General features: G+C 43.7%; 1 protein-coding gene across 4 annotated transcripts in view; it reads left to right on the forward strand.

The window, feature by feature from the left end:
• Positions 1-1,057: 1,057 nt before the first annotated feature.
• The window catches only part of SLC25A13 (solute carrier family 25 member 13), a 142,146-nt gene continuing 118,556 nt past the window's right edge, over positions 1,058-24,647 (forward strand). For 3 of the 4 annotated variants that reach the window (XM_084858759.1, XM_084858756.1, XM_084858762.1), the window contains exon 1: positions 1,058-1,113. Coding sequence is in view for 1 of the 4 variants with exons in the window: in XM_084858756.1 (XP_084714882.1) it covers positions 1,102-1,113 (12 nt within the window). In the remaining 3 variants the exon portion in view is untranslated. The remainder of the gene's footprint in view (positions 1,114-24,647) is intronic. The other variant, XM_084858758.1, reaches the window with a different exon arrangement.

A 24,647-nucleotide genomic window follows, 5' to 3' on the forward strand; every position in this document is an offset into this window, starting at 1 on the left:
CACAGCTCTGTTCTTGATGATTACACAACCTTGTCTGGAGCCGGCACTGAGTACAGTTTCCGGGGCTTAACCGAGATAATCCATTCCCTTGGAATCCACTGGCATTCGCGTCCAACTTTACTTATTAAAGTTGGCTGGCGAATGTTAGGAGTTGTAGGGATTTTTTCCTGTCTAAACATGCATAGGATTGCACCCCAAAGCTTCAGTAATCCAGATACTCACTTACCTGGGAGGAAGCCCCACTGAACTCAGCAGATCAGGCTGTACCAGCCTAGTTGCAAAAGGGCAATATTGCTCTCACCCACCCCACAAAAAAGAAAGAAATCCCACGAGATAAGAGCATAATACACAGCATTCCTACTCCACGGGGGTGTAGAAACAGGTCAAATGTGAGCTGTAGTCCAACGCAGCTGAACAGGCGCCGGGCTGAGGAAATCTCGATGGACGCCGCGCGGAGCCAGAAGTCCAAGCACAATTTGATCAGCTGCCGCCGCCAATGCACAACTGTGCCCAGCACTCGTAGCCAGGGACGGGCTAGGAGGGGCCCTGCCTCCTAAAGTCTCTCTGCCTCCCTATTTTTCTTGTACGTTAAAAAAAGCAGTTGCCAATTTCGCTTTTAGAAGGCCTGCAGATGAGATGAACTGTCCCCCTACTCCCCCCCGCCGCACCTTTACGCTGGCTACGGACCTGATGTGCCCCGGGCACAATTTCACCTGCCGCTGCTCCCCCACACACATGCTGGCTGGGGGGATGCTGGGCGTTGTAGTCCAGCACAGCTGGCGAGGCGCCGGGTTGGGGAAGGCTGATTCTAGCGCCACCGTCCAATATGCGCTAATACCGTTCCCGGGGCGGGGCGGGCAAAGCTGGGGGCGCCGCCACCTTCGCGCGCCGCCCGCCGGGCCGGAGGACGCAGGCGGATCACGCGCGCCCCAGCGGGCTCCCGGGGATGTGGAGCGGGGGCGGCTTGTTTCAGCCAATGGGCAGCCGGCGGCGGCCCTTCCTCTCGGCTGGTTGGCGCGTCGGCGAAGACGCCACTCGCCGCCGCCGACGCCTCCGTGCGCCTCGCCAGGGAAGGGGCCCGCCGGCTGCGCAAGGTAAAGCATGGCTGCGAAGGTAAGTCCCAGAGCCAGGCGGCGCCCCGCACGGAGCCGCGCCAACACTCGCTCTTGTAGCCGCCGCCGCCGCCGCCAATGCTCTGGGCTCTTTCCAGGCCTTTGTTGCCAGGGTGGAGGGAGCGGCCCCGGCTGCTCGCGGTGACCTAGGGCCTGTCCTTGGGGCAGCTTGGCCCGCGCGGGGAAAGGCCCTCTACGCCCGCCCCCGAGCGGGGAAGGGCCAAGCGGAGGGCCGCCTGCCGTGCTGTTCTCGCATCCAAAGACTGGGGCGGGGAAGGAGCAAAAGCATGCCCTGCTCTCTCCCTCTTCTCTCAGGGCGCAAGAAGCAGCGCCCCATTGCTCAAGGGAGAGGTGCCGGGGCTGAGGGCTGTTCTGACATCGCGGGCACATTCAGAACAGCCCCACTGAATCATGGCAATGGCCCCTCAAGTCCAGTAGTCTGTTTCCCATGGCGGCCAGCCAGATGCTAACAGGAAGGCCGCTTGGCCATCAAGCCTATAGCCTTGCCCAGCACCTAGTATACACGGGTGAGGGCTGCTTGGACATCATGGGCACGTTCAGAACAGCCCTGCTGAATAATGCCGATGGTCCCTCTAGTCCAGTAGCCAGTTTCCCACAGCAGCTGTCCAGATGCTAACAGGAAAGCCACTTGGCTACCAAGCCTATAACTTTGCCCAGGACCTGGTATACCTGGGTACACTGCCTCTGAGCAGGGAGGTTCAATTTAGTTTTCAAGGTCAAGCACCATTGAGAGAGCTGTCCTGTGTATGACCTGGAAGACTGCTTTCCTGTGAGGCCTTGGGACTTTGCTGTGCTAAAATAAAAGTCTTCCAAGATTTCTTTGTTTGTATTTTTTGGTCCATATGGGCCTAACATTAGTTCTGGCTCAAGGCAAACCCTGGCTGGCAGCCCTGTCAAGGTCCAGACTGGTTCTTGTAGGACAGGCCTGAGTTCAGTGGGATTTACTCTGTAGTAAGTGTGCCTAGGATTGTAGCCTTAAGGTTCTTATAAAACGGGTGGAGAACCGGTGGCCCTGCAGATGTTGTTGGTCTGCAGTGCCCATCAGCCCCAGCCAGCATTGCCATTGGTAAGGGATAATCGGATGTCCAACAACATCTGGAAGGCAAAGGGTTCCCCACCCCAGCTGTAAAATGTGTCTGTATAATAAAGTGTCTTTGAAGCCCCCTTTCCACCTGCAGTCTCTTCAGTTTGCAAAGTACACCTGGGTCAGAAACTGGTTTCTCATTTCCCAAGGTATATATTCACACCATGTACATTTATGGCAGCTCTATAGCATAGCATAATCTTTTGTGTTTCGTTGCTGGACTAGAGATCTGCTTTTTAAAATAACTGACTTTTCCAGTGCCTGTACATTTCAAAGCGTTGAGCTTGACACAAAGGTCACATTTGTGTAAGGACTTTGGTTTGAACAGTGGTAGTCAGCTGACTTCCTTTGACCATTTTCCAAGTTCAAATAGTTAAGGGACTGTAAGGGTGGTTGTCAACCAGAAGGAGAAATATTTTAAAGGTGCTGTGGTAAAAGCAAGCCTCTTGCCCAATTTTAATTTTAAGGTGGTGGTCTGTTAAGCTACAAATGGCTTGCTTGAAAATTTATGGCATCAATAGGCCTTTTTTTCTGCGAGTAGAATAGTGTTTGACTACTTGCAGTGACTTAATGCGTTGCACGTTCTTTCTCTCCCCTTGAAGATTGGTGGCCAAGTCAACCTCATTTTATTTATTTTTTGAAAGGTAGAATCATGTCCTGAATGTGGAAACCAGTGTCATAGCTCCTTCTTAAGTTGTAAGGAAGCGGAACAAACAGAAAATACCAACAGATGAGTTCAGCTAAAGGCTTCACTTCACTTGATAGCTTGTATGTGTGACTGGGCTGTCATGCACACAGTGTCACAGAGAGAGCTTCCATGTCTCCTTGCATAACCTCAGATACAATGAAATCTGTTGTGGCCAGGTGAAAAATAGGACAGGGCTCCTGCAGCTTTAATAATTGTCTGGAAGAGGGAAATTCAGCAAGTGTAGCTACACCTGCTGAAATTCCCCTTCTTCAGTAGGCATGGGCAGGGTTCAGGCTTGTGGATCTGCGTTGGTTTTTTACTAGCTCTCTAAGATCCACCAACTGGAGCCAAGTGTTTGTATAGTGCAGGATGGGGAATGTTTGACTCTCTGGATTTTGTTGGACTGCAACTCACACCATCCTTCACCATAATGGGAGTTGCGGTTCAACAACATCTGGAGGCCACCCCTTCCTTTGTGGCTCAGTGGGGCAGACATACTCTTAGAACAGGATATGGAACGTGTGGCCTTCCTGATGTTGTTGGACTGCAACTCCCATCAACCCTAGCCAGCACAGCCAGTGGTGGAGGTTGATGGGAGTTGTAGGCCAACAACATCTGGAGAACCACACATCCTCCATCCCTGACTTGGAATTAAAGTAGGGTAAAGGGGACCTTTGAGTATATGCTTAGCCCTGGAATTTGTTTTCATTACCGGAACTGAGCTCTCAGCCTTTTCACACACAAAAACACCTTTGGTTCCGGTTGCTGAAACAAAGTTTTCTTCATTTCAGTAACCAGAGAGCGATACTTTTAGCTGTTGCTCTTGCTAAACAATTGAAAGTCAGAAACCTTGGTTATTCTACCGCAAGTCATCCAGAGATCTCCCAGTATCCACCTGTTTCCCATCCCTGCTCTACACAACTGTAAAAGCTGCAAGAGTTCTGTGCTGTCTTTCACCTGGCTACTATAGTCAGTTCAAATAGTCAGCTCCCAGTCATCAAGTATATACTAAGCAAGTGCAGAGAAATGAAGATGTAATCATGAGCCATGTCCTGTTTCCTAGAAAATGTGTTGAGCATTGGAGTATGTCACTACTCTGGTTTTCTAATGCCTGTTGTGTGGATGTGTTTTTCAAAAAGTAGTTTTTTTAAAGTAAAAAACTAATGATCGGCCATGGGTTTTGTTAATCTTTGTTACTCTTCTGCTTTGGGCAATTGCTGACAAGCATTTACAGTCATGCCTATTTGGAACCCTTTTCCTAAACTTGTGTAGTTGCATAATTGCCTACATTAAATGACCATAGCCCTAAGATAATATAGTGGCTTATGGTATTTATAGTACCCCGAAGATAGGTGTAGATCATAGCTAAGCTGGTGTGGAGCATAGCTGGAATGGAGGTAAGTCCTGTTGAAATCAATGGGACTTGCTCCCAAGTAAACATGTTTAAGAGTTGGATCTTACTGTGAGTTGGCTTGTGTAACAAATATTTGGGCTGATACTTCTGTTTTTTCCAGGTCTTTAGTCTGAGTGATGAACAATTTGTTCAGCACAGAGGAACTTCTGTCAAGTGTACCTTAAAAACATGCAGACTAAGAGCTGGAAGGCAACTTTAAGAGTGTGGTATAGTGGTTAGAGTGTTGGACTGGGAGCCGGGAGATCTGGGTGGCTGTGGACCAGTCACAGACTCTCTGCTTAACCTACCTCACAGGGTTGCTGTAGTGAGGATAAAATGGAGAGGAGGAGGAGCCACCTTGGGTTCCTTGCAAGAGGAAAAAGGCAGGATATAAATGCAATAAATAAGTCTTGTACAACCATCTGCTCTAACAGGATTCCACAAGCATGGGGAATCTGTGACCCTGCAGATGTTGTTGAACTCCAACTCCAACCACTCTCAGCCAACATGGACAATGGTCAGGAATGATGGGAGTTCTAATCCAACTGAACATCTAGAGGGCTATGGGTTCCACACTTCCCACCCTTGCGCTAGACCTGAGCGTCCCAGATTTTTATCTACTTATCAAAACAACCACTGCTGCTGTGAACAACCTGCCTGTCTTGCTACCATTTGTAGGGATGCTTCACAATACAGCATTCCTGGAAGAATCTCAGGAATTCAAAAGTATGTGGTAGAAAGGTCAGTGTAGGCATTACCATGTTAGTTTGCATTTATCTCATCTCATATGTAGTTATCTTGCTTGCAGTAAATCGGATGAACAAGTAATGAGAAGCCCTGATTGGCTGCAACTTCCCAGCATGTGTGTACAAATACACCATTAACTCTACATGTGATTGTCACACTGATAACAAACTAGCCACATCAAGCACACATTCTTATGTGGAAGAGTTTCTGCAATTTGTGACAATCCCCTTAATATTAAGACTGCAATCCTAAATATATGGAGTAGGGCAGCCGTCCCCAACACTGTGCCCTCCAGATGTGTTGGACTGCAACTCCTATAATCTGGCTGGGGGGTTATGGGTGATGTAGTCCAACACATCTGAAGGATGCCAGTTGTCGAAGGCTGGACTAGGGATTAGGCCTCATTGAACATTGATTGCTTCTGAGTAAACATGTATAGGTTTGTACTGTAAAACAGTGGTACTGAAGACTGTGTGCATATTTCATTTATGCCCTGTAAATACTGTTCATAAAATCTGAATGACCACAACAGACATCAGGATACCACTAGTGGTGGAATTTGATACCATTTCTTTCGAGCATATCTTTAGTAGGTCCTCCTACTAGTCTGCCATGATACTTGTGAAGTTCCAGCAGTGATTACTTTTTGCATACCTTGGACTGACATGTTCTGTGCTAATAAAAACTGACTGAGTTTACTGGGGAAAGTGACAAGTCCCTTTTTTCCATCTGAATATTCTGGCTAATTGACGATGAGGTGGGTTTTTTTAACCTATAATCCCAAATTGTTCAAGATCATGAGCCACCAATATTATGAGATGGACTTATATGAACAGGAGCAACATGGAATGCTTTGTCTGTTTTACTGTATCTAAAACTTAAGGCGTTTTTTCCTCAAAGTTCCAGGCCCCATCCTTATAGCAGTTGTAGCATTAAATCAAACATGGTCGCTACTCAGAAATGCCAGTGTTAGGCCAATAGGGTTTGTAGAGATGAAGGAGTAGAGTGAAACCCTTATTTGCAACTAGAGCTTTATGGACAATGGCAGCTTTCTATCCAGTACTGAAAGTTCAGACTGTATACCATTATAGTCCTTTTCTTAGCTCTGTGCTTTCCCCTGCTATCAGAAGGCCTAGAAACTTTTGAATGAAAGCTGAGCTTCTCTGTGTTCTTGGAAGAGTATTCTGGATGCTGAAGCCCTCTTAAAATATCCCTAAATCAGCTGGTGATTTAGAGAACGAAAACACTTATCGATTACCTTGTGTGGAATACTTGGTTAGAATTCCATAGAGATCTGTGTTATTTCTTAGTGCCATAGATGTACATGGGCTGTTAGAAATGCAGGCAATGTTTTCTTTGCAAAAGTGTTAGAAGTTGGATCAACTGAATATTTATATTCTGCTGGAAATTGCAAAATTACACTGAAATGACTATAGAGGCAAATTTTAGTACAATAGGAGTTTCATCCTACATAAAAATAAACCACTACATGGGTAGTTTGTTTAGGTTGAAATTCAGATATGTTTGAAGGTTCAAACTTGGTTTATATGAAGATCCTCCTCTGATACAGTTCAATAATATGTGTTTTTTTCCACTTCAGCCAAACAATGGATTGGTGAGTCAGTGATATGTTTTCTGCATTAGCCTGAGACTTTTTCTGTCTCTGTCCGTGTCCTGCATGACTGCTTCTTAAAGTTGTTTTATTCATTCATTTTTATATACCGTCAGGTTCACATACCCTTTTGAATTCTATTGCGTTTTTCTTTATATGCTATATTTAAAACTTCTTGAATTGTTCCCCACCCTCTCAAAAAAAAAAAACCACCATGCTGAAAATGAATAGTGCTTAGAAATATTATATAGCTAAGTATTGCTAGTATCAGTATTGTGTTGTGTGTGTTTTTGAAGGCCTGGCATAGAAAGATTTCTAGATACCCATGCAGCCAAATAGCAGAATTTTTTCCCACCCTGGATTTACTCACTAGGCCTAACCATGATCATATATAGTATACTAATAGCAAACTCATTCTCCATCCCTCCACACACAGGAGGGATGAATCAGTAGGCTTGAGGGGAACTGTAAGGTTTGAAGTACAAAAATACTTAAGAAAAAAACTCTTGAAGTGTGCGTGTGGGGGGTCATCTAACAGCTCTGAAGAGCAGGTACATGCAGTGGCCACAGAATGCGGAATATCTCTTTAGTGGGTGTGGGAGAGAAGGAATCATAGAGTTGGATGGGGCCTTGTAGGCCATCTAGTTAAACTTCCTGCTCAATGCAGGAAATCTGGAGTGAGGACATCCCCAACAGTTGCTTGCCCAGCCTCTGCTTGAAAACCTCCAGTGAGGGAGAACCCACCACCTTGGTTCCATTATCAAACTACTGTCACATCAAGAAGTTTCTCCTAATGTTCAACTGAAATATACCCTCCTATAACTTTAGCCCACTAGATCTGGTCCTACATGATGAAGTGGTATGGCTAGGTGGCTGGCTGAATAGATCCCTCTTGTGTTTACTTAAAAGAAAATCTCCTTGGAACTCCTCTTGGGGTATCTTAATAAAGGGCTAATTAATCTTGGTTGGCAGTCCCTTGACTGTTGCACATATATTGGTTGCAGAGTATTGGAATAAAACGTTATTGCCACTTTAAAAGGATTGGACACAGATGATATGGCATGTTAATGTCTAAAAGGACACACAGAAGATGAGAAAACAGACACTCTTCATTTTTGGAACAATGACTACCATTTATCATGTATTAGAAAAAAGTTAAATCTTTTGAAAATACAAAGCAGGAAATTTTGGAAATATATCTAAACCCTCTGTATTTGTACTGTGTTTTTCCTTTTTATTTCGTCCTATACACCTTTAATATTGTATACGAATAGAAAGTACCATGGATTTCAAAGGGCTAGAGTTATTGATGCTGCAAGTTTGGGGTTGCAGCATCAATTACTGAGGGTGCAATCCACCTTAGGGTGTAGGGACAATCTTGTGTACACTCCAATGAAATGACCAAGAGCTCCTCAGGATTAATGTTCTGTTCTCGCTAGCTGCCGTTTATATCTACAGGATTGTGTAGGAAAACTTTCTCGTGAATTTGTCCTTAATTCTCTTTTGACAGTCACGCTCTCTACAGTTGCACATGATTTATTTGTTTATTGATATTAAAATTTATTTTTCATCTGCAAACTCAAGGCAGGTTAACCATTTAAAATGTAAACAACATGGAAACAAAACCAACTAAAATACAATAACATAGTGGATAGCTATAAATAAAAAGCAGTAAAACAACAAACAACAAAAACACAAACTATTTAAAGGCCCTAACTGAAAAATGCCTGCTGAAACAAAACTGTCTTGGGCTGAAGTCCTCGGAAAAAATCCTATTGAACTCTCAGTCTTACGTCTGAGTAGAAATGTATAAGATTTCACTGTTAAGTGTAGCGGGCAGTGAGTGGGCTTGACACACAGCTCTGGGAAGACTGTTCCATAATCTGGGTGCCACATCTGAAAATGCCCTTTCTCTTTTCCCTACCAACTGAATTTCTATTAGCAGGGGGAGAGCAGAAGTGGAGTCCTGGAGCAGATTTATATGAGAGGAGGGGATTATAAAATTATTAAACCTGCCCAGTTAAATACTGAAATGCTTTGTGTACGGTATGCACATCACAATAAATCTTTGATTTATGTTGTGGAATTTTTATACGTCTGGTTACTTATCAGTCATGATGGTGCATTTTGAAAACGTGTAGCAGGAGTTAGGTAAAAGAGGGTTGAGGGAGTGAGCCTCTCAGTCCCTAATGCATGCTGACCTTGCCCTGATCCAGAGATCTGTGAGCACAGCTTCAGACTGCTTGCTGCACTTTTTAAATTTCCTTGGATTTAAGGGTTGAACTTGCTACAGACACCCCATTTCCTGCCCTCCTGATCACCATCTTGTTTTGTGTGTGAATGCTACTGCTGTTGTACCTATTACTTGCCGTTGGACCAGCAAGTAATATTTAAATTTACATGTCTAAATACAGGCTGCCTAAGCACGACTTTCTCCTATCACACTTTTGAGGTTTGTCTGATTTCAGATTGCTTTGTGGAAAGTGTGACACATACAATGTATTATTATTATAGCAGATCAGACCTGCTCTTCATTTGTGAAGCTGTGACTTGTTTATGTATAGTGTAACTATGCCTAAGTAATCCTTTTCATTTCAGCTTTTGCATAGGATTTACAAATTTGTTATCATACGTAACAGGGAATTCATAGGGCTGCTTCCTAGAGCATAGGAGCCTTGGCCAGTGCCAACTCCTAGGAATATCACTGTGCAGTGTACATACTTATAGATAGGTATTTCTCATGTTCTGGTTAAGCCACACCTTGAATATTGGGTCCAGTTTTGGACATCCCATTTGAAGAAAGATTTAGACAATCTAGAGTGTATCCTCCTTACATTCCAGGTTCCTATGGTGTGTTGATCTTTAGAACATCGGATTTGTCATTCACCACCAGCACCATCAGCTGCTAGCCGTCCTTTCGGCTTTGAGCTAGCTGCGTCATCACATCTGGGACTAGTTGAATTTATCCTCTGTTCCTCCCCAGTAGCATTTTGACCATCTTCCGACCTGGGAGTCCCATCTTCCGATGGTATACCGACATATCTCTGGTTGTACTGATCCATTTAGTTTTCATGGCAAGAATACTGGGGTGGGTTGCCATTTCCTTCCCCAGGGATCGTATTTAGTCTGACCTCTCTGCCATGACCTTCCCGTCTTGGGTGTCCCTTTATGGTTTAGCTCATGACGTCATTGAGGTGCTCAAGCTCCAGCACCACGACAAGGTAATCAATACACCATAGGAACCTGGAATGTAAGATCTATGAGCCAGGGCAAATTGTTATTGGGGAGATGTCAAGATTAAATATAGACATTTTAGGTGTCAGTGAACTGAAATGGACTGGAATGGGCCACTTCACATCAAATGACCACCAAATCTACTACTGTGGACAAGAGGACCACAGAAGAAATGGAGTAGCCTTCATAATTAATAATAAAGTGGCTAAAGCAGTGCTTAGATACAATCCAAAAAATGACAGAATGATCTCAATTCGAATTCAGTGTAAGCCATTTAACATCACAGTGATCCAAATATACGCCCCAACCACAGATGCTGAAGAAGCAGAAGTAGATCAGTTCTATGAGGATCTGCAGCACCTACTGGATAGTACGCCAAACAAAGATGTTATTTTCATTACAGGAGACTGAAATGCTAAGGTGGGTAGTCAAACGACACCTGGAATTACAGGCAAGCATGGTCTGGGAGAACAAAATGAAGCAGGACATAGGCTGATAGAATTTTGCCAAGACAACTCACTGTGCATAACAAACACTCTCTTCCAACAACCTAAGAGACGACTTTATAGATGGACTTCACCAGACGGTCGTCACCGAAATCAGATTGACTACATCCTTTGTAGCCAAAGGTGGCGGACATCTATGCAGTCGGTAAAAACAAGAGCTGGAGCTGATTGTAGTTCAGATCACGAACTTCTTATTACACAATTTAGAATCAAGACTAAAGAGAATAGGGAAGACCCACAGATCAGTTAGATATGAGCTCACTAATATTCCTCATGAATATGCAGTGGAGGTGAAGAATAGATTTAAGGGACTTGATTTAGTAGATAGGGTCCCGGAAGAACTATGGACAGAAGTTTCATGGAACGAGAATTGCCAGATGTAAAGCTGGGGTTTGAAAAGGCAGAGGAACTAGAGACCAAATTGCCAATATTCACTGGATAATGGAGAAAGCCAGGGAGTTTCAGAAAAACATCTATTTCTGTTTTATTGACTATTCTAAAGCCATTGACTGTGTGGATCATAATAAATTGTGGCAAGTTCTTGGTGGGATGGGGATACCAAGTCATCTTGTCGGCCTCCTGAGGAATCTGTATAATGACCAAGTAGCAACGGTAAGAACAGACCATGGAACAACGGACAGGTTTAAGATTGGGAAAGGAGTACGGCGGGGTTGTATACTCTCACCCTACCTATTCAATTTGTACGCAGAACACATCATGCTACGTGCTGGGCTTGATGAAGCCAAGGCTGGAGTTAAAATTGCTGGAAGAAACATTAACAATCTCAGATATGCAGATGATACCACTTGGATGGCTGAAAGCGAGGAGGAGCTGAGGAACCTCATGACGAAGGTGAAAGAAGAAAGTGCAAAAGCTGGGTTGCAGTTAAACCTCAAAAAACCAAGCTTATGGCAACCAGCTTGATTGATAACTGGCAAATAGAGGGAGAAAACATGGAGACAGTGACAGTCTTTGTCTTTCTAGGCGCAAAGATTACTGCAGATGCTGACTGCAGCCAGGAAATCAGAAGACGTTTACTTCACTGTCTATTATTTGACAGTGACAAATCTTAATAAAATAGTGAAGAGCAGAGACATCACACTGACAACAAAAGTCCGCATAGTTCAAGCAGTGGTATTCCCCGTAGTAACCTATGGCTGCGAGAACTGGACCATAAGGAAGGCTGAGCGAAGGAAGATAGATGCTTTTGAACTGTGGTGCTGGAGGAAAATTCTGAGAGTGCCTTGGACTGCAAGAAGATCAAACCAGTCCTTACTCCAGAAAATCAAGCCAGACTGCTCACTTGAGGGAATGATCTTAAAGGCAAAACTGAAGTAGTTTGGCCACATCATGAGAAGACAGGATACCCTGGAGAAGGTGCTGATGCTAGGGAAAGTGGAAGGCCAAAGGAAGAGGGGCCGACCAAGGGCAAGATGGATGGATGATATTCTGGAGGTGACGGACTCGACCTTGGGGGAGCTGGGGGTGGCGATGGCCGACAGGAAGCTCTGGCGTGGGCTGGTCCATGAAGTCACGAAGAGTCGGAAGCGACTGACCGAATAAACAACAACAACAGAGTGTATCCAGAGGACAGCAACCGTCAAGATGGTCTGGAAATCAAGTCCTATAAGGAATGGTTGAAAAAGCTGGGTATATTTAGCTTGGAGAAGAGACAATTAAGAGGAGACACAATTGCTGTCTTCAAATATCTGAAAGGCTCTCTCATAGAAGATGGAGCAGACTTGTTCTCTGTTGCTCCAGAGGGCAGGACTAGAACCCATGGGTGGAAAGTCCACAGAAACATTCTAATGGTAAGAGCTGTGCGGCAGTGGAACAGACTGCCTAGGGAGGCAGTGGCTGTCCTTCACTGGAGGTATTTACAGTGGCCAGAAAAGGTTTACGAACCCTAACAATAATTATGGAAATTCCGTAGTTTTACCCTGTTAGCTTTCATGAATCAAAACCAGTCCTTTTCTAAATATCTAATAGGGTTTATATTAACCAATTCCATGTCTTGTAAAATAAAATGATGTATAAATTAGGCAAGCAATGACTACTTAAGAGTCAGAATATGTGCAAAAGCAAGTGAACCCCTGGTTGTATCAGGTCAGTTAAAGGGAAGAATTAGAATCAAGTGTTTAAGTAATTAGGTAAATCTTCAGGGGTGAGATGGGAGGCCCCAAGCTATGGAAGGATTAGAAACTTTGTGAGTTTGGTCTTCACCATACAGTTGTGTGGAAATATGTGCCATGATCAAAATATATCTCTGAGGACCTCATAAAAGCAGTTATTGCTGTTCATCAGTCTAGAAAGGGTTACAAACCTTTCTAAGGATTCCAGTCCACTGTTGGACAGTCTACAAATGGAGAAGGTTCAAGACCACAGTCATTCCACCCAGGAGCAGTCATCCTACCAAAACCTCCTCAAGAACAAAGCGGCGCATCATCCAGGAAGTCAAAAAGAACCTCAGAGTAACATCCAAGGATCTGCAGGCCACTTTTGCCTTCACTAATGTGAGTGTTTGTGACTCAGCGATCAGAAAAAGACTGAACAAGAATGGTGTTCGTGGGAGGATAGCCAGGAGGAAACCACTGCTCTCTAAACAGAATATTGCTGCCCATCAGAGGTTCACTAAAGATCACACAGATGATCGCCAAGACTTCTGGAACATGGTTCTCTGAACAGACGAGTCAAAGGTAGAACTTTTGGGCCTCAATGAGAAATGTTATGTATGGCGAAAAACACTGAGTTCAAACAGAAGAACCTTATCCCAACCGTCAAGCATGGTGGTGGGAATGTGATAGTTTGGGCCTGCTTTGCTGCCTCAGGACCTGGACTGCTTGCCATCAATAACACAACCATGAATTCTGCAGTGTATCAGAAGACTCCAGCGGAGAATGTCAGGCCATCTGTCCGTGAGCTGAAGCTGAACCGAAAGTGGGTCATACAAGACAATGATCCTAAACATACAAGCAGATCTACAAAAGAATGGCTGCAGAAGAAGAAATTCCGTGTTTTAGAATGGCCTAGTCAAAGTCTGGACTAAAACCCCATCGAACCATTGTGGCAGGACCTGAAACAAGCTGTTCATGCAAGGAAGCCCTCAAATGTTACTGAGCTGAAGCATTTCTATGAGGAGGAATGGGCCAAAATTCCTCAAACCTGATGTGAGAGACTGACCAGTAGTTACAGGAAATGCCTACTTGAAGTCATTGCTGCTCAAGGGGGTGCCACCAGGTACTGATTCACGTACTTTTTCACACATGGATATTGAATGTTGAATCAGTTATGGATAAATAAATATTGAAAAAGCATCACATTTGTGTGTCATTTGTTTAATCAGGTTATCTATAGTTCTTTGTGTAGGATTATGGGGTTAGATTAAGATCTAATAACATTTTAGGTTGAAAATATGTGACAATCCTAAGGGGTTTGCGAACTTTTTCTCACCACTGGAAGCAGAGGCTGGATGGACTGTTAGGGATGCCGAAGTTGCAAGATTCCTGCGCTGAGACTGGACTAGAAGAGGTGGGCAGACCAGGTTTACAGGACGTACTTTTTAACTAGAACCTTGAGATCCACAAATCAGAAACTGGTACAACAGAGATACATTTGGGATTAAAGGCTTCTTAGATCAGGGATTTGTTTTTAAGTATCAGAACTGAATGGAGCTCACAGTCCTTCCACACACAAAAACACTCCAGGCATTCTTCATTTCAGCACTATAGTTTAGGGCAGTGGAAGTCCTCTTGTTGCTGCTATTTTAAACAATTGGAAATCATTCTTGCAGCTCTACTGCAAATCACCCAGAGATTTGCCAGTAGATCCAGATCTACCTTCTGTCCACCTCTGGACTAGAGGTGCTGGACTAGAGGTTGTACCTTCCAGGTTGTACCTTCCACCTCTGGACTAGAGGTTGTACCTCCCAGGCACAACTCTTAAAACGCTGTGTTTCTATGCATCTGTGTTTATGAATGCGTATATCGCGTATATCGAATATGATATGTGAGTCAGCCCATAATATTATTAATCATTTGAGCAAGATCAGTTGGTTACATGTTTTTGTTAAGGTTTTGGTTTAGGACCAATGCAAATGACTGAATTTCTCAAAGCTGTGAAAATTAAAGAAGGGCCTGACAAACTTGCTGATCCAAGTAATATACAAATAAGGAAACACATTGTTGAAATTTTCAAAGCCATATGTCCAGTAAAATAGTGGGACTACAATTACAAGACTACTTTTTATGCTTACAATAATTAATTCTGATTCATGACAAGGTTCTGTACCCTAAGGATCACATTTACCTTAATTGAAATTATACTTCTTGCTAGCTTTAGTACTTCTTGATTATCTTAGGAGGGGAATACCTTTGAAGGTCTCCTATAATTAAGATGCAATGCCAAATGTTACACTTTTCTTGATTACCTGGGCTTCACTCTATTCACAGACCTCCCAAGAGTTCTTAAGGATTCCCTCTTGTAAATGTATGTTCGCTCCATCTAATCACATTTGTGTGCCTTTACATGATATTCTGTAATATTTTAGTAATTTGATTAAACTCTGGCACAACATGTTATATCATCAAGGCTGAAATCCTGTGCACACTTATCAGGATATAAGCCCAATTGGATTCACTAAATAAGCCTGTATAAATATGCATTGGATTGGGCTGTTCTTCAGTGAGGTACAGTTTATTTAATCAATAGAATAATTTATATCCCACCCTTCCACTATATAAAATAGCACTCAAGGTGGCTAACAATATTCAGAAAAATGCAATAAAATAAGCATAAACAATTAAAGCCAGAAAAAAGAAATAGCATAGCAGATAATTAAAACACCAAAGTCAACTAAAAATACCAAGGCTAATAAAAAGCCTGCCTAAATAAAATTGTCTTCTCCTGGAAAGGAGCCAAATGAACTTCCCACAGGAGAGAATTTCATAACGGGTGCAGCTAGAGTGGCTGGGCAGCCGGCGAGATGGGCAGCTAATAAATCTAATAAATAAAAAAAATAAATATAGGGTCAACCAGATCAGACACAAAGAAGGGCCAGATGTAGGAGGAAGTGATCCTTTAGGTATTGTGGACCCAAGCTGTCTTAAATCCAAGTACTCTGGCTTAACTGTTCTAAGCATCTGAACACTCTTTTCTCTGTCTCTCCCCCCGCCCCTCTCTCCCTCCCCCGCTGTCTGTGTGTTCTCTCTGTCTCATACACACGCGTGCGCGCACGGGGGGGGGGGAATATAAAATCTAAGTCCCGATAGATGTGATTTAAAGCTTGGTGTCTATATTGAGGACCATGTGGGATCTGCGTGGGTCAGGGCATGTAACTAGCAATTGGCATATCATTTCGATGGAGATGGTGGGTGTCAAGCTACAGTTGGTAGATCCTGTGAAGTGCATTATATTCCAAAATTATCCCAGATGTATGAAACATCTTTTGCTTCCTTCTTCCCATATATTTTCTTTCTTTAATAAACTTAGTGCTTGTCATATTTAAAAATATATATCTTATCTTTCAGAGTATCTTGTCATCTCTGAATTGTAAGTTGTGCTTTGTCTTCTATGTGTGCTCTCCCAAGCAAGCAGCCTTTCTCTTATCCTACTAATCTCACATCTGTAATCTCTGCCACTTTAGAGGATGTGACAGTCTCTTGGTTCCTTACAGGGAAGGACACCACACTCTTAAATGGGCGCACTGCTCTCTTGTACTGTAGCAAGGGATTGCTTGCCATATCCTGAATTATGTGGCATTAAAAAGTGCTTTTCCTGCTCCCATCTCACTACAGAATTTCACTTGGATAATTGCATTACAGCAAGAGCCATAACTGGGTTTGGGCTATGATCTGAAGGTCGGTTCCTGGAAACCGACATATCCTATGTCCATCTAGCTGCTGAGTAGCGGCCATAGGATTGCACCCTTAATTTATTTTTGGTGGAATAATTTATGTATAAATGCCATGAGGACTGCGACCCAAAAGGAATTGAATGAATGGGGACATTTTGACACACAGTTTAGGATGTTCTTAGTCTATAATGTGACCTTAAGAAAAAATGTACCTGTTACCTTTTCCACAGTCTGTCCTGCATAGAAAGATTCTTAGTAGTTCCACACATAGTGAGAAGCTGAAAGATAGGATTTTTAACTCGCAGTCCTATAGGTGTCTACTCAAAACAAAGCCTTACTGAGTTTAATGGGACCTACTCCCAGATAGGGATGTACGAAAGCGATTTACCTTGTCCCGCAGCTTTTTTCACGGTGGGGGGGAGGCGCTTCGCTTCTCCCCCTGAAGTTCAGGCGAGGGGGGGGAGGCGTCCCGCCTCGCCCGGCCGAAATTCAGGCCGGGGGGGAGGCGCCCCACCTCGCCCAGCCAAAATTCAGGCCAGGGAGAAGCGCCCTGTCTCCCCGGCTGCGAAAGAAAAAGTAAAAAAAACAACAACAACAACCTGTGATAGGCTACGTAACGATTAACATAGCCTATCACGGCTAGATTTCCAAAGTCAGCCGTGATAGGCTACGTAAATCGTCACGTAGCCTATCACGGGTGACTTTGGGGGGAAAAAAAGCGCATACGCAAATGGCGGCGGCCCATGGGCGCCGCCATTTGCATTCTTTATTTTGGCATTTGTAGTCTACGTAAAGATTTATGTAGACTACGGCGAAAATAAGGGAACGCTATTTGCGCTGCCCTTATTTTCGCCATAGTCTACGTAAATCTTTACGTAGACTAGACGTGCCAAAATAAGGAACGCAAATGGCGGCGCCCATGGGCCGCCGCCATTTGCGTACGCGCTTTTTTTTTTTTTCCAAAGTCACCCATGATAGGCTACGTGACGATTTACGTAGCCTATCACGGCTGACTTTGGAAATCTAGCCGTGATAGGCTACGTAAATCGTCACGTAGCCTATCACAGGTGTGTGTTTTTGTTTTTGTTTTTTACTTTTTTATTTTGTAATGGCGGCGGTAGCAGCCGGTCAGGAGACCGGCTGCCGCCCCCACCAAACCGCCGCCGAACCGCCGCCGGAACCCGCTGCCGAGAGGGACATTCACTGAAGGTAAGTCCCATCCGGGGGGGGGGCGGAGAATTTCCCCAACACTTTCGGGGGGCCGAATGTCTTGGCGCTCGGCCTCCCGAAGATTCGTGGAGAAATTCTCCGCCATCCCTACTCCCAGATAAGGATGTATAAGATTGCAGACCTGAAGTCTTTGAGTTGGATCCCGGATCTTCCTTCCATTCACAGAAGGGCTTTGCTTGCAGAAGGTGCCTCTGCCCAATTTCCGGGGGTCCCCCCTTATCCCCCACATCTCAGCTTACCCTTTTCAGCAGGACCTTCTGTATAACATTTTTAGGGGTTTGGAGGTGCTGCTATGGAGAGGAGGGGGCAAGGAAGTCCGCTTCCACCAACCCAGTTGTACACCCCTAAATCTGGATCCAATTATTTATGTATAAAAAATGGCCATAGGACAGCTGAGGGATAGCCTCTAACCAATTTTCCTTTTATCTGGCATCAACACAAGAATACAGTATAAATTGGAGGGCCGTGGTGGCTTAGTGGTTAAGACGCTGAACTGCAGACAGGAAGGTCGGCAGGACAGCAGTTCGAGACCTGAGTGCTGCGTGACGGAGTGAGCTCCCGTCTTCAGTCCCAGCTCCTGCCAACCTATCAGTTTGAAAGCAAGAAATTGCAAGTAGATAAATAGGTACCGCCTCGGCGGGAAAGGTAACAGCGTTCCGTGCACCTCGGTGTTCGGTCATGCCGGCCACATGACCACGGAAGTGTCTTCGGACAGCGCTGGCTCTTCGGCTTAGAAATGGAGATGAGCACCACACCCTAGAGTCGGAAACGACTGGTTGTGGACACCTTTACCTTTTACCTTTTTACAGTATGAATAAGACTGAAAAGGTATCAGCAGTAATGAGAATCAAACTGCAGTCTCTTGAGGTTCTGCACTAAAACATACATTAGGCAAATAAGTTTTGCTCTTGTCTCAATTTTTTGGGGTGGCTGGAAGGGTGGGATTTTACTTCATCAGAGTCTAAGCCGAGAACAGGGAAACAGGATGGACAAGTGAATCAGCTGAATGCAGGCACTGAAAAGGGGATCAAGTGATACTCTGAATCTTCTCCTATTCCTGCAGTGTGCAGCTTTCCATCTTTGGAAGAGGAAATCTGTTTAATGCACAGCAAATCTTTAAATGATGGATGAGGAAGAATAACATTTTTTCATAGGCAAGCGTACATCTCTGAATGCTAGGAATGTCTTATTTAAACTAGTTCGTTCAGGCTCAGTTGCATTTTGCTTATTAGGGGATCCAAGGAGGTACATGGCATAGCATTTGTAGCAAGATGGATGCGTTCTCCTACATTTTAACTTACTAAAAATTCTGTGGAACTTGTTTTTCTACAATAACAAACAAGGGGTTTCAGTGTTGCAGTCAATGTGCAGTCAACTCCCGCTTGTTAACAGCACCAGGTGGTTCAGTGCTTAACTGAAAATTTGGGTATTTACTATAGCCTTCTCACGTTGAAAAAGGAAATGGTGTGGAAAATGTTGTTCTAAGGCTGCAATTCTATGCGCACTTTCCTGGGAGCCAGCCCAATTCAATATATGTACATCTGAGAAGACATGCATGAGAATGTGCTATAAGCAGACGAAATCCCTCGGTCCCATAAATGGGACATAAATGCCTAGGACATTTGATGGACAGTTGATGGACATTTGATGCTCTGTCCTGGGAAGCATTTCTGTGTAAGTCAAGGGTGGGTGATTTGTGGCCCTCCTGATGTTTTGCCCTGCAACTCCCATTATCCTTCACCGTTGGCTGTACTGGCTAGGACTGATGGGAATTGTAGGCCAACAACATCTGGAGGGCCACAAGTGGCCCACCCCTAAATAAAGAAATATAGCCCCATTCAACAGGTTTTCCTGCTTGGTCACTCTGAAGAGTGAGGGAGGGATGGTGAACCAGTGCCTGGATTGCCATTCCCTAAAGAGGCTTACCTGCAAGCTAATGGTCATAGATGGCTGTTCCATCACACCCCTTTTGTCCTCTAGGCTGGCAATGTGGGGAACAGAACAGTTAACTCTCCTGGAGGGGATGGGGCTGACTTGACCTGGGCTCTTCAGTTGCTCATTCTAGTAAATAGAATTATGGCTGTGTACTCTTGGGGCAGTATCCTACTGTGTCATTCTGTTTGCACAAATAATGTTGTGCTAGCGGAGACTAGGTTCTGAACTATGTGCAAGAAAAGAATCCAGCTAAAGTTACGTTTGTGCAAGCATGGCTGTGCAAGCGGTTTTGCATAACTTGTGCAACACATTGTGCATTCCTGTTTTGCAACTGGTTACGCAGCTGCTTACATCCATTGTGCAATGTGTTGTGCATGGCACTGTTTGTACAGCTGGTTGCGCAAGTGTAATGGGCAAATGCCTGCACAAGGAAAGATTCAGCAGAACTCTGCTAGTGCTGTTTGAGTGGGCCAAATGCCACCGTTAGATACTGCCCTTGGAAGTAAATGCCATTGGGGAGGGACCGTAGCTCAGTGGCAGAGTGCATAGCTCACATGCAGAAAGGCCAAGGTTCAGTCCCTGGCATCTCCAGTTGTAAATGTCAGGTAGCAGGTGATGGGGAAGCCTCTGCCTGAGACACTGTAGAGTTCCCATCAGATTAGGCATGATATTGGGCTAGATCAGGGGTGTACAATCTTTTTGGCCACATGTGATGCTGAATTGGGGGTCGAAGGCCACACCAGTGGATGCATACACATACAAGTGCATGCACATAGGGCAATATCCAACTGTGTCATTTCACTAATGCAAATGAAGTTACTCTGGGTCTCCTCTTGCTATGCACCAGAGGAGAATCCAACTAGAGTTATGTTTGCACAAGCATGTTTGCTTGCGCAAGGGTAACATACAAGTGCTTGCACAACGAAAAGATTTGGTGGACTTCAGTGGTATTTGAGTTTGCAGAATTATGCTCTTGGATGCTGCCCATCTGCATGCACATGTGTGGATGAGCATGCAGACATGTGCATAAACACATATCCCTAATACAGATCACTCTTCCATAGCTGATAGCCATGGCAGGGAAAGAGTGATCTGTATTAGGATCTCTGGGGGAGGGAGCAGAGAGTACAGGTGGGGGGAGGGGTGGATTTAGCAGTGGGGGGAGGGTCAGGGAACCCTTGAGAGGTGCATAGTAAAGGCCTTGGGAGGGCAGGTTGTGTGTTCCTGGGCTAAAATGACAAATAGTTTGACCTGTTAATAAAGCTGCTTCTTCTATTCCTATGCTCCATTGAAATCACTGGGACAACTTCAATTGAATGTTTTTAGTACTGGGTGATGTTTTGAAGGAATAAAAATGCGACTTAAATTTCTTCTGTATACTTGTGTTCGAAAAGTATCCATCCATCCAAGTCATTTCCTGAGATATCAAGCTACCCTTGTAGAAGCAGTTTATTTTGGAATAAAAGAAATGGAAACTATAGCTTTGTTAAAACACTAAAAAGGAAGCTGCCAGCACATTTTTCATAACATTTTAAAATAATTTCATGCTCTTTACAGTACCTTAGAAGCACACAGCTGAGTCATATATTTTACCAAAAATGTTGCTTTGGCCTGCATAAGCGGTAGTGAAGTAGGATAAAATTGCTCATAAGAAGTAGGCTGCTGGCATTTATCTTTCTTTTAAAAAAAAGAAAACAAGAAAATAGCACTTGGAAGTGGGGGTGGACATGTAAAAATGATGAATTTTGAAAAGATGTACAGAAGAGAAAAATGGATTATAAAACTGTCTGAGTTGAGCGTCCCTTTACATTTTGACTGGCAAGCAGATTATAAATCTTGGAAAAGCTGCACTTAGTGGGATAAGAAACATTTGATAACCTCGTTCATTTCTATGGGATGAGCATGACCTTGAATCTCAGGGGACCCATAGTGTTTATTATGCTTTATTTGGGAATGAGAAGTAGAATATATTTAGCCCAAAGGTGAGTTCTGGTATGGGAAGTGTTTGCGTCATGAGACAGCAAATCTAAATTCCAATCACTACTCACAGATTAACTAGCATGGGGCATAATCCACTAGGAAATTCTTCCAGTAGATCATGGCCCATGGGTCAGTCTGTCTGTTTCCTGCTCCACTACCCTAATAGAACTCAAAATGTGTCACCTGACATAGTCACCTCACATTGCCTCATAGTAAGGCCTTCTCTGACAAGAGCTGAAAACAGAACATACGTGTCATGGTCAATACTTTTTTATGTCCTTAATGTGTCATTGATTGGCTTATTTAAATGTTAATGGTGTGAACTGATTTTGGTGATGGACAGAGTAACTGATTTCTGTTTTTCACCCAACTTTATGGTTGGATTTACCTTGCTTTGTCTCACAGTTAGCTTACATATTCTTGTAACAGTTCTAATCAATTGGAGTCCGTTTTTCCATTCCCCGCCTCTCAACCTTTTAGGAGAATTTGATTGTAAATCCATGTATGACAAATTATAACAAGAAGGTCACATTAATGTGATATACATGCATGTATATAATACACTGTCACTTGTGAAGAACTGCATTTGGCTATAATTTCCCAGCAAAGGTACATTGCTTGCACATGACTGTATGCACATGGTTTACAGGTAGTTTCCTATACGAAATTGGTATCCATGTAAGAAAATACTTTTGTGTCAAGTGGTTCAGAGATATATAAGGGGGCATGCATTTGACCCTTCTTACAGTAAGCAGGGAATCATACGTCTGAATGTTGCTTCATATCAAGAAATTCCCTGCATAAGAAGAGCTAGCACATCAAAAAGAATGCAGTTCTATGACCCACAGTGTTAGCATTTGAGATGCTGGAAGTTTGGGATATAGGAAATGGCATGTTTGCACACTCCCATACCTGAATTTTAATATGGTAAAACCCTCCCAGGAATGTATCACGCTGTTTCTGAGCATTTTCATTGGCTCCATGTCTCCTTGAAATCAGTGGTACTTGAGCTCTTAACAGTATAGTCCCCGGCCCCAGTGGCAGTCATACTAATAATTCTTTTGTTTCAGGATTGTGTTCAGTAGGTTTTAGGTAATCATGTGGAGCATGATCTGACCAGACTTGACCAATGAGAGAGATTTAAGCACATGGGTTTGTATCCAGCAGTGTCCCTGTGCTGATGGAAGCCTCTTTGATCTAACTTCCATCAACAGAGTGAGGAGAAAGGTGCTTTTTGCCAATCCCCCCTCATCCCCCACATTTCCCCCAAATCTCCTCCAGAGCATTGGGAGACTCTTTGCAGCAGCATGAGAGGTGGTGCGGAGGGTTGCCAGGGGGAGGGGGAATTGGCAAAAATAGCCTCTGTTCCCATCCCACTGATGGAAGCCTCTACTGTGTCAGTGAGCCTTCCATCAGCAGAGGAACATCATTGATCAAGGAACTAGAAACTAAGTCCAATGAGGAAAGACTGAAGGAACTGGGTATGTTTTGCCTTGAGAAGAGAAGTCTGATGGGAGATGTGATAGCACTTTGCAAGTACCTAAGAGGTTGTCACATAGAAGGTTGCAACCTGTTCTCCGTCATCCAAGACATTTGAACATCAGGAAAGACTTCCTAATGGTCAGAGTAGTTAAGTCAATGGAACTAACTGCCTAAGGAGGTGATGGGCTTTCCATCTCTGGAGGTATTAAAGCAGAGATATTAAAGCTTCACTGTTTTAAACTGGATTTCTGCTGAGCAGGAGTTGGACTCGATGGCCCAAATGTCCCCTTCCAACTTTGTGATTTTATGACTGGATATAAAACACATGCTATCCTCTCCCATTTGAAATCAATGGGACTTAAATGTACCTAACTTTGGCTGGTCTGTGCGCATGGTTTTTAATACAATTTCATATCTTGTCCGAATATTTAAATCAGGATGATTTTTTTTAAAGTAATGAACTACGCTTGTTTTTCTACCAGAAGACATGGCTGCCCATTCTAGTTCAGTTCTGAACAGTAACATGTTCCTAATCCTTTTTGCTATGATTATTATAACTTCTTGTTTCACTGTAGGCTTTTGTCTTTTTTGTTTTCCTTGTCAGTCACACCAGCTCAACACACTCCAAAAGAGAGTGTGAGATTTTCTGCATTTTTGATGGTTGTTAGCTTGGTTTACTGACTTGCAGTCAACTTCAACTTTCAAAGGCAATAGAGAACATGTCATAGAGAATGCAGTGTTATGTTCTTAGTTTGTGCAAGGCAAAAAAACAACCACCACCACCACACAGAGTTAGGAAGCTGGTAAGGAAATAAAGAGGCATTCCTTGCACACAGGAAGCTGCCTTATATACCAGGGCAGAATATTTGTCCATCCAGCCCTGTATTTTTTTTCTCTCTGATTGACTGGTCTTTCCTGTTCTCTGTTACCTGCTCCTTTTAACTTGAGATGCCAGGGTTTGAAGCTGGGACCCTCTGTATGCAAAGCATGTGCTATACCACTGCCAATCTACCACTCTGGCAATTGTTTCTGGCTTTCTTTTAAAAAATCCCTGATACTTGACACAGAGGAGGTCTCTGTAACCAACATTTTCAAAACCACTCGCTTTGAGTGTTGCAAAATGAAGCAGCAGGCCAAAAAGCCTTTTCCCTATGATGCCTTTGCAAGGGATGGGGGAGAAATCAGATCAATTAGCATTTTAATGCGGACTTACCTATTTTGCACTTCCCAAGCCAAAACTGCAAGTGAAACACAGTTATGGTTTGATAGTCGCATTTTCTGAATTTGCAATGTAGTTCTCTTAATTAAGAGAAATACATATAGTAGGGGAGAGTGCACGGAAACATGTATATTAGTGAAACTAATGTACAAAAACATGTATTCGGAGAAAGTGCACACAAAAATGCTTTTATTAGGAAAAATGCTTTTATTAGGAAAAATGCATACCAAAATGTGTAAACTAGGAGAAATGCACACAAAATGCATACACATTTTTGAGAGGACTTTAAATAAACAAATCACAAACTGATGTGGAAACTGGATGAAACTAATTTAAGGATGGAAAAATGAGAAACTCAGCAAAACTGAAATGTCAGATTTGTCCATTCCTAGTCTTCGTATTGGCCAGTATGGAATAATTGTGTAGCTCTGCCCGCCATAATAAAGGGCAGGAGTGGGGAATCTGTTGCCTTCTGGAGGTTGGACTGCAACTTCCATCAACCTCAGCCAGCATGGTCAGTAGTCAGGGATGATAGCAATTGTAGCCCAACAAC

This window comes from Heloderma suspectum, chromosome 5, assembly GCF_057233095.1.
Source record: "Heloderma suspectum isolate Gila_16-S chromosome 5, 16-S_ref, whole genome shotgun sequence".
Classification (NCBI taxonomy): domain Eukaryota; kingdom Metazoa; phylum Chordata; class Lepidosauria; order Squamata; family Helodermatidae; genus Heloderma; species Heloderma suspectum.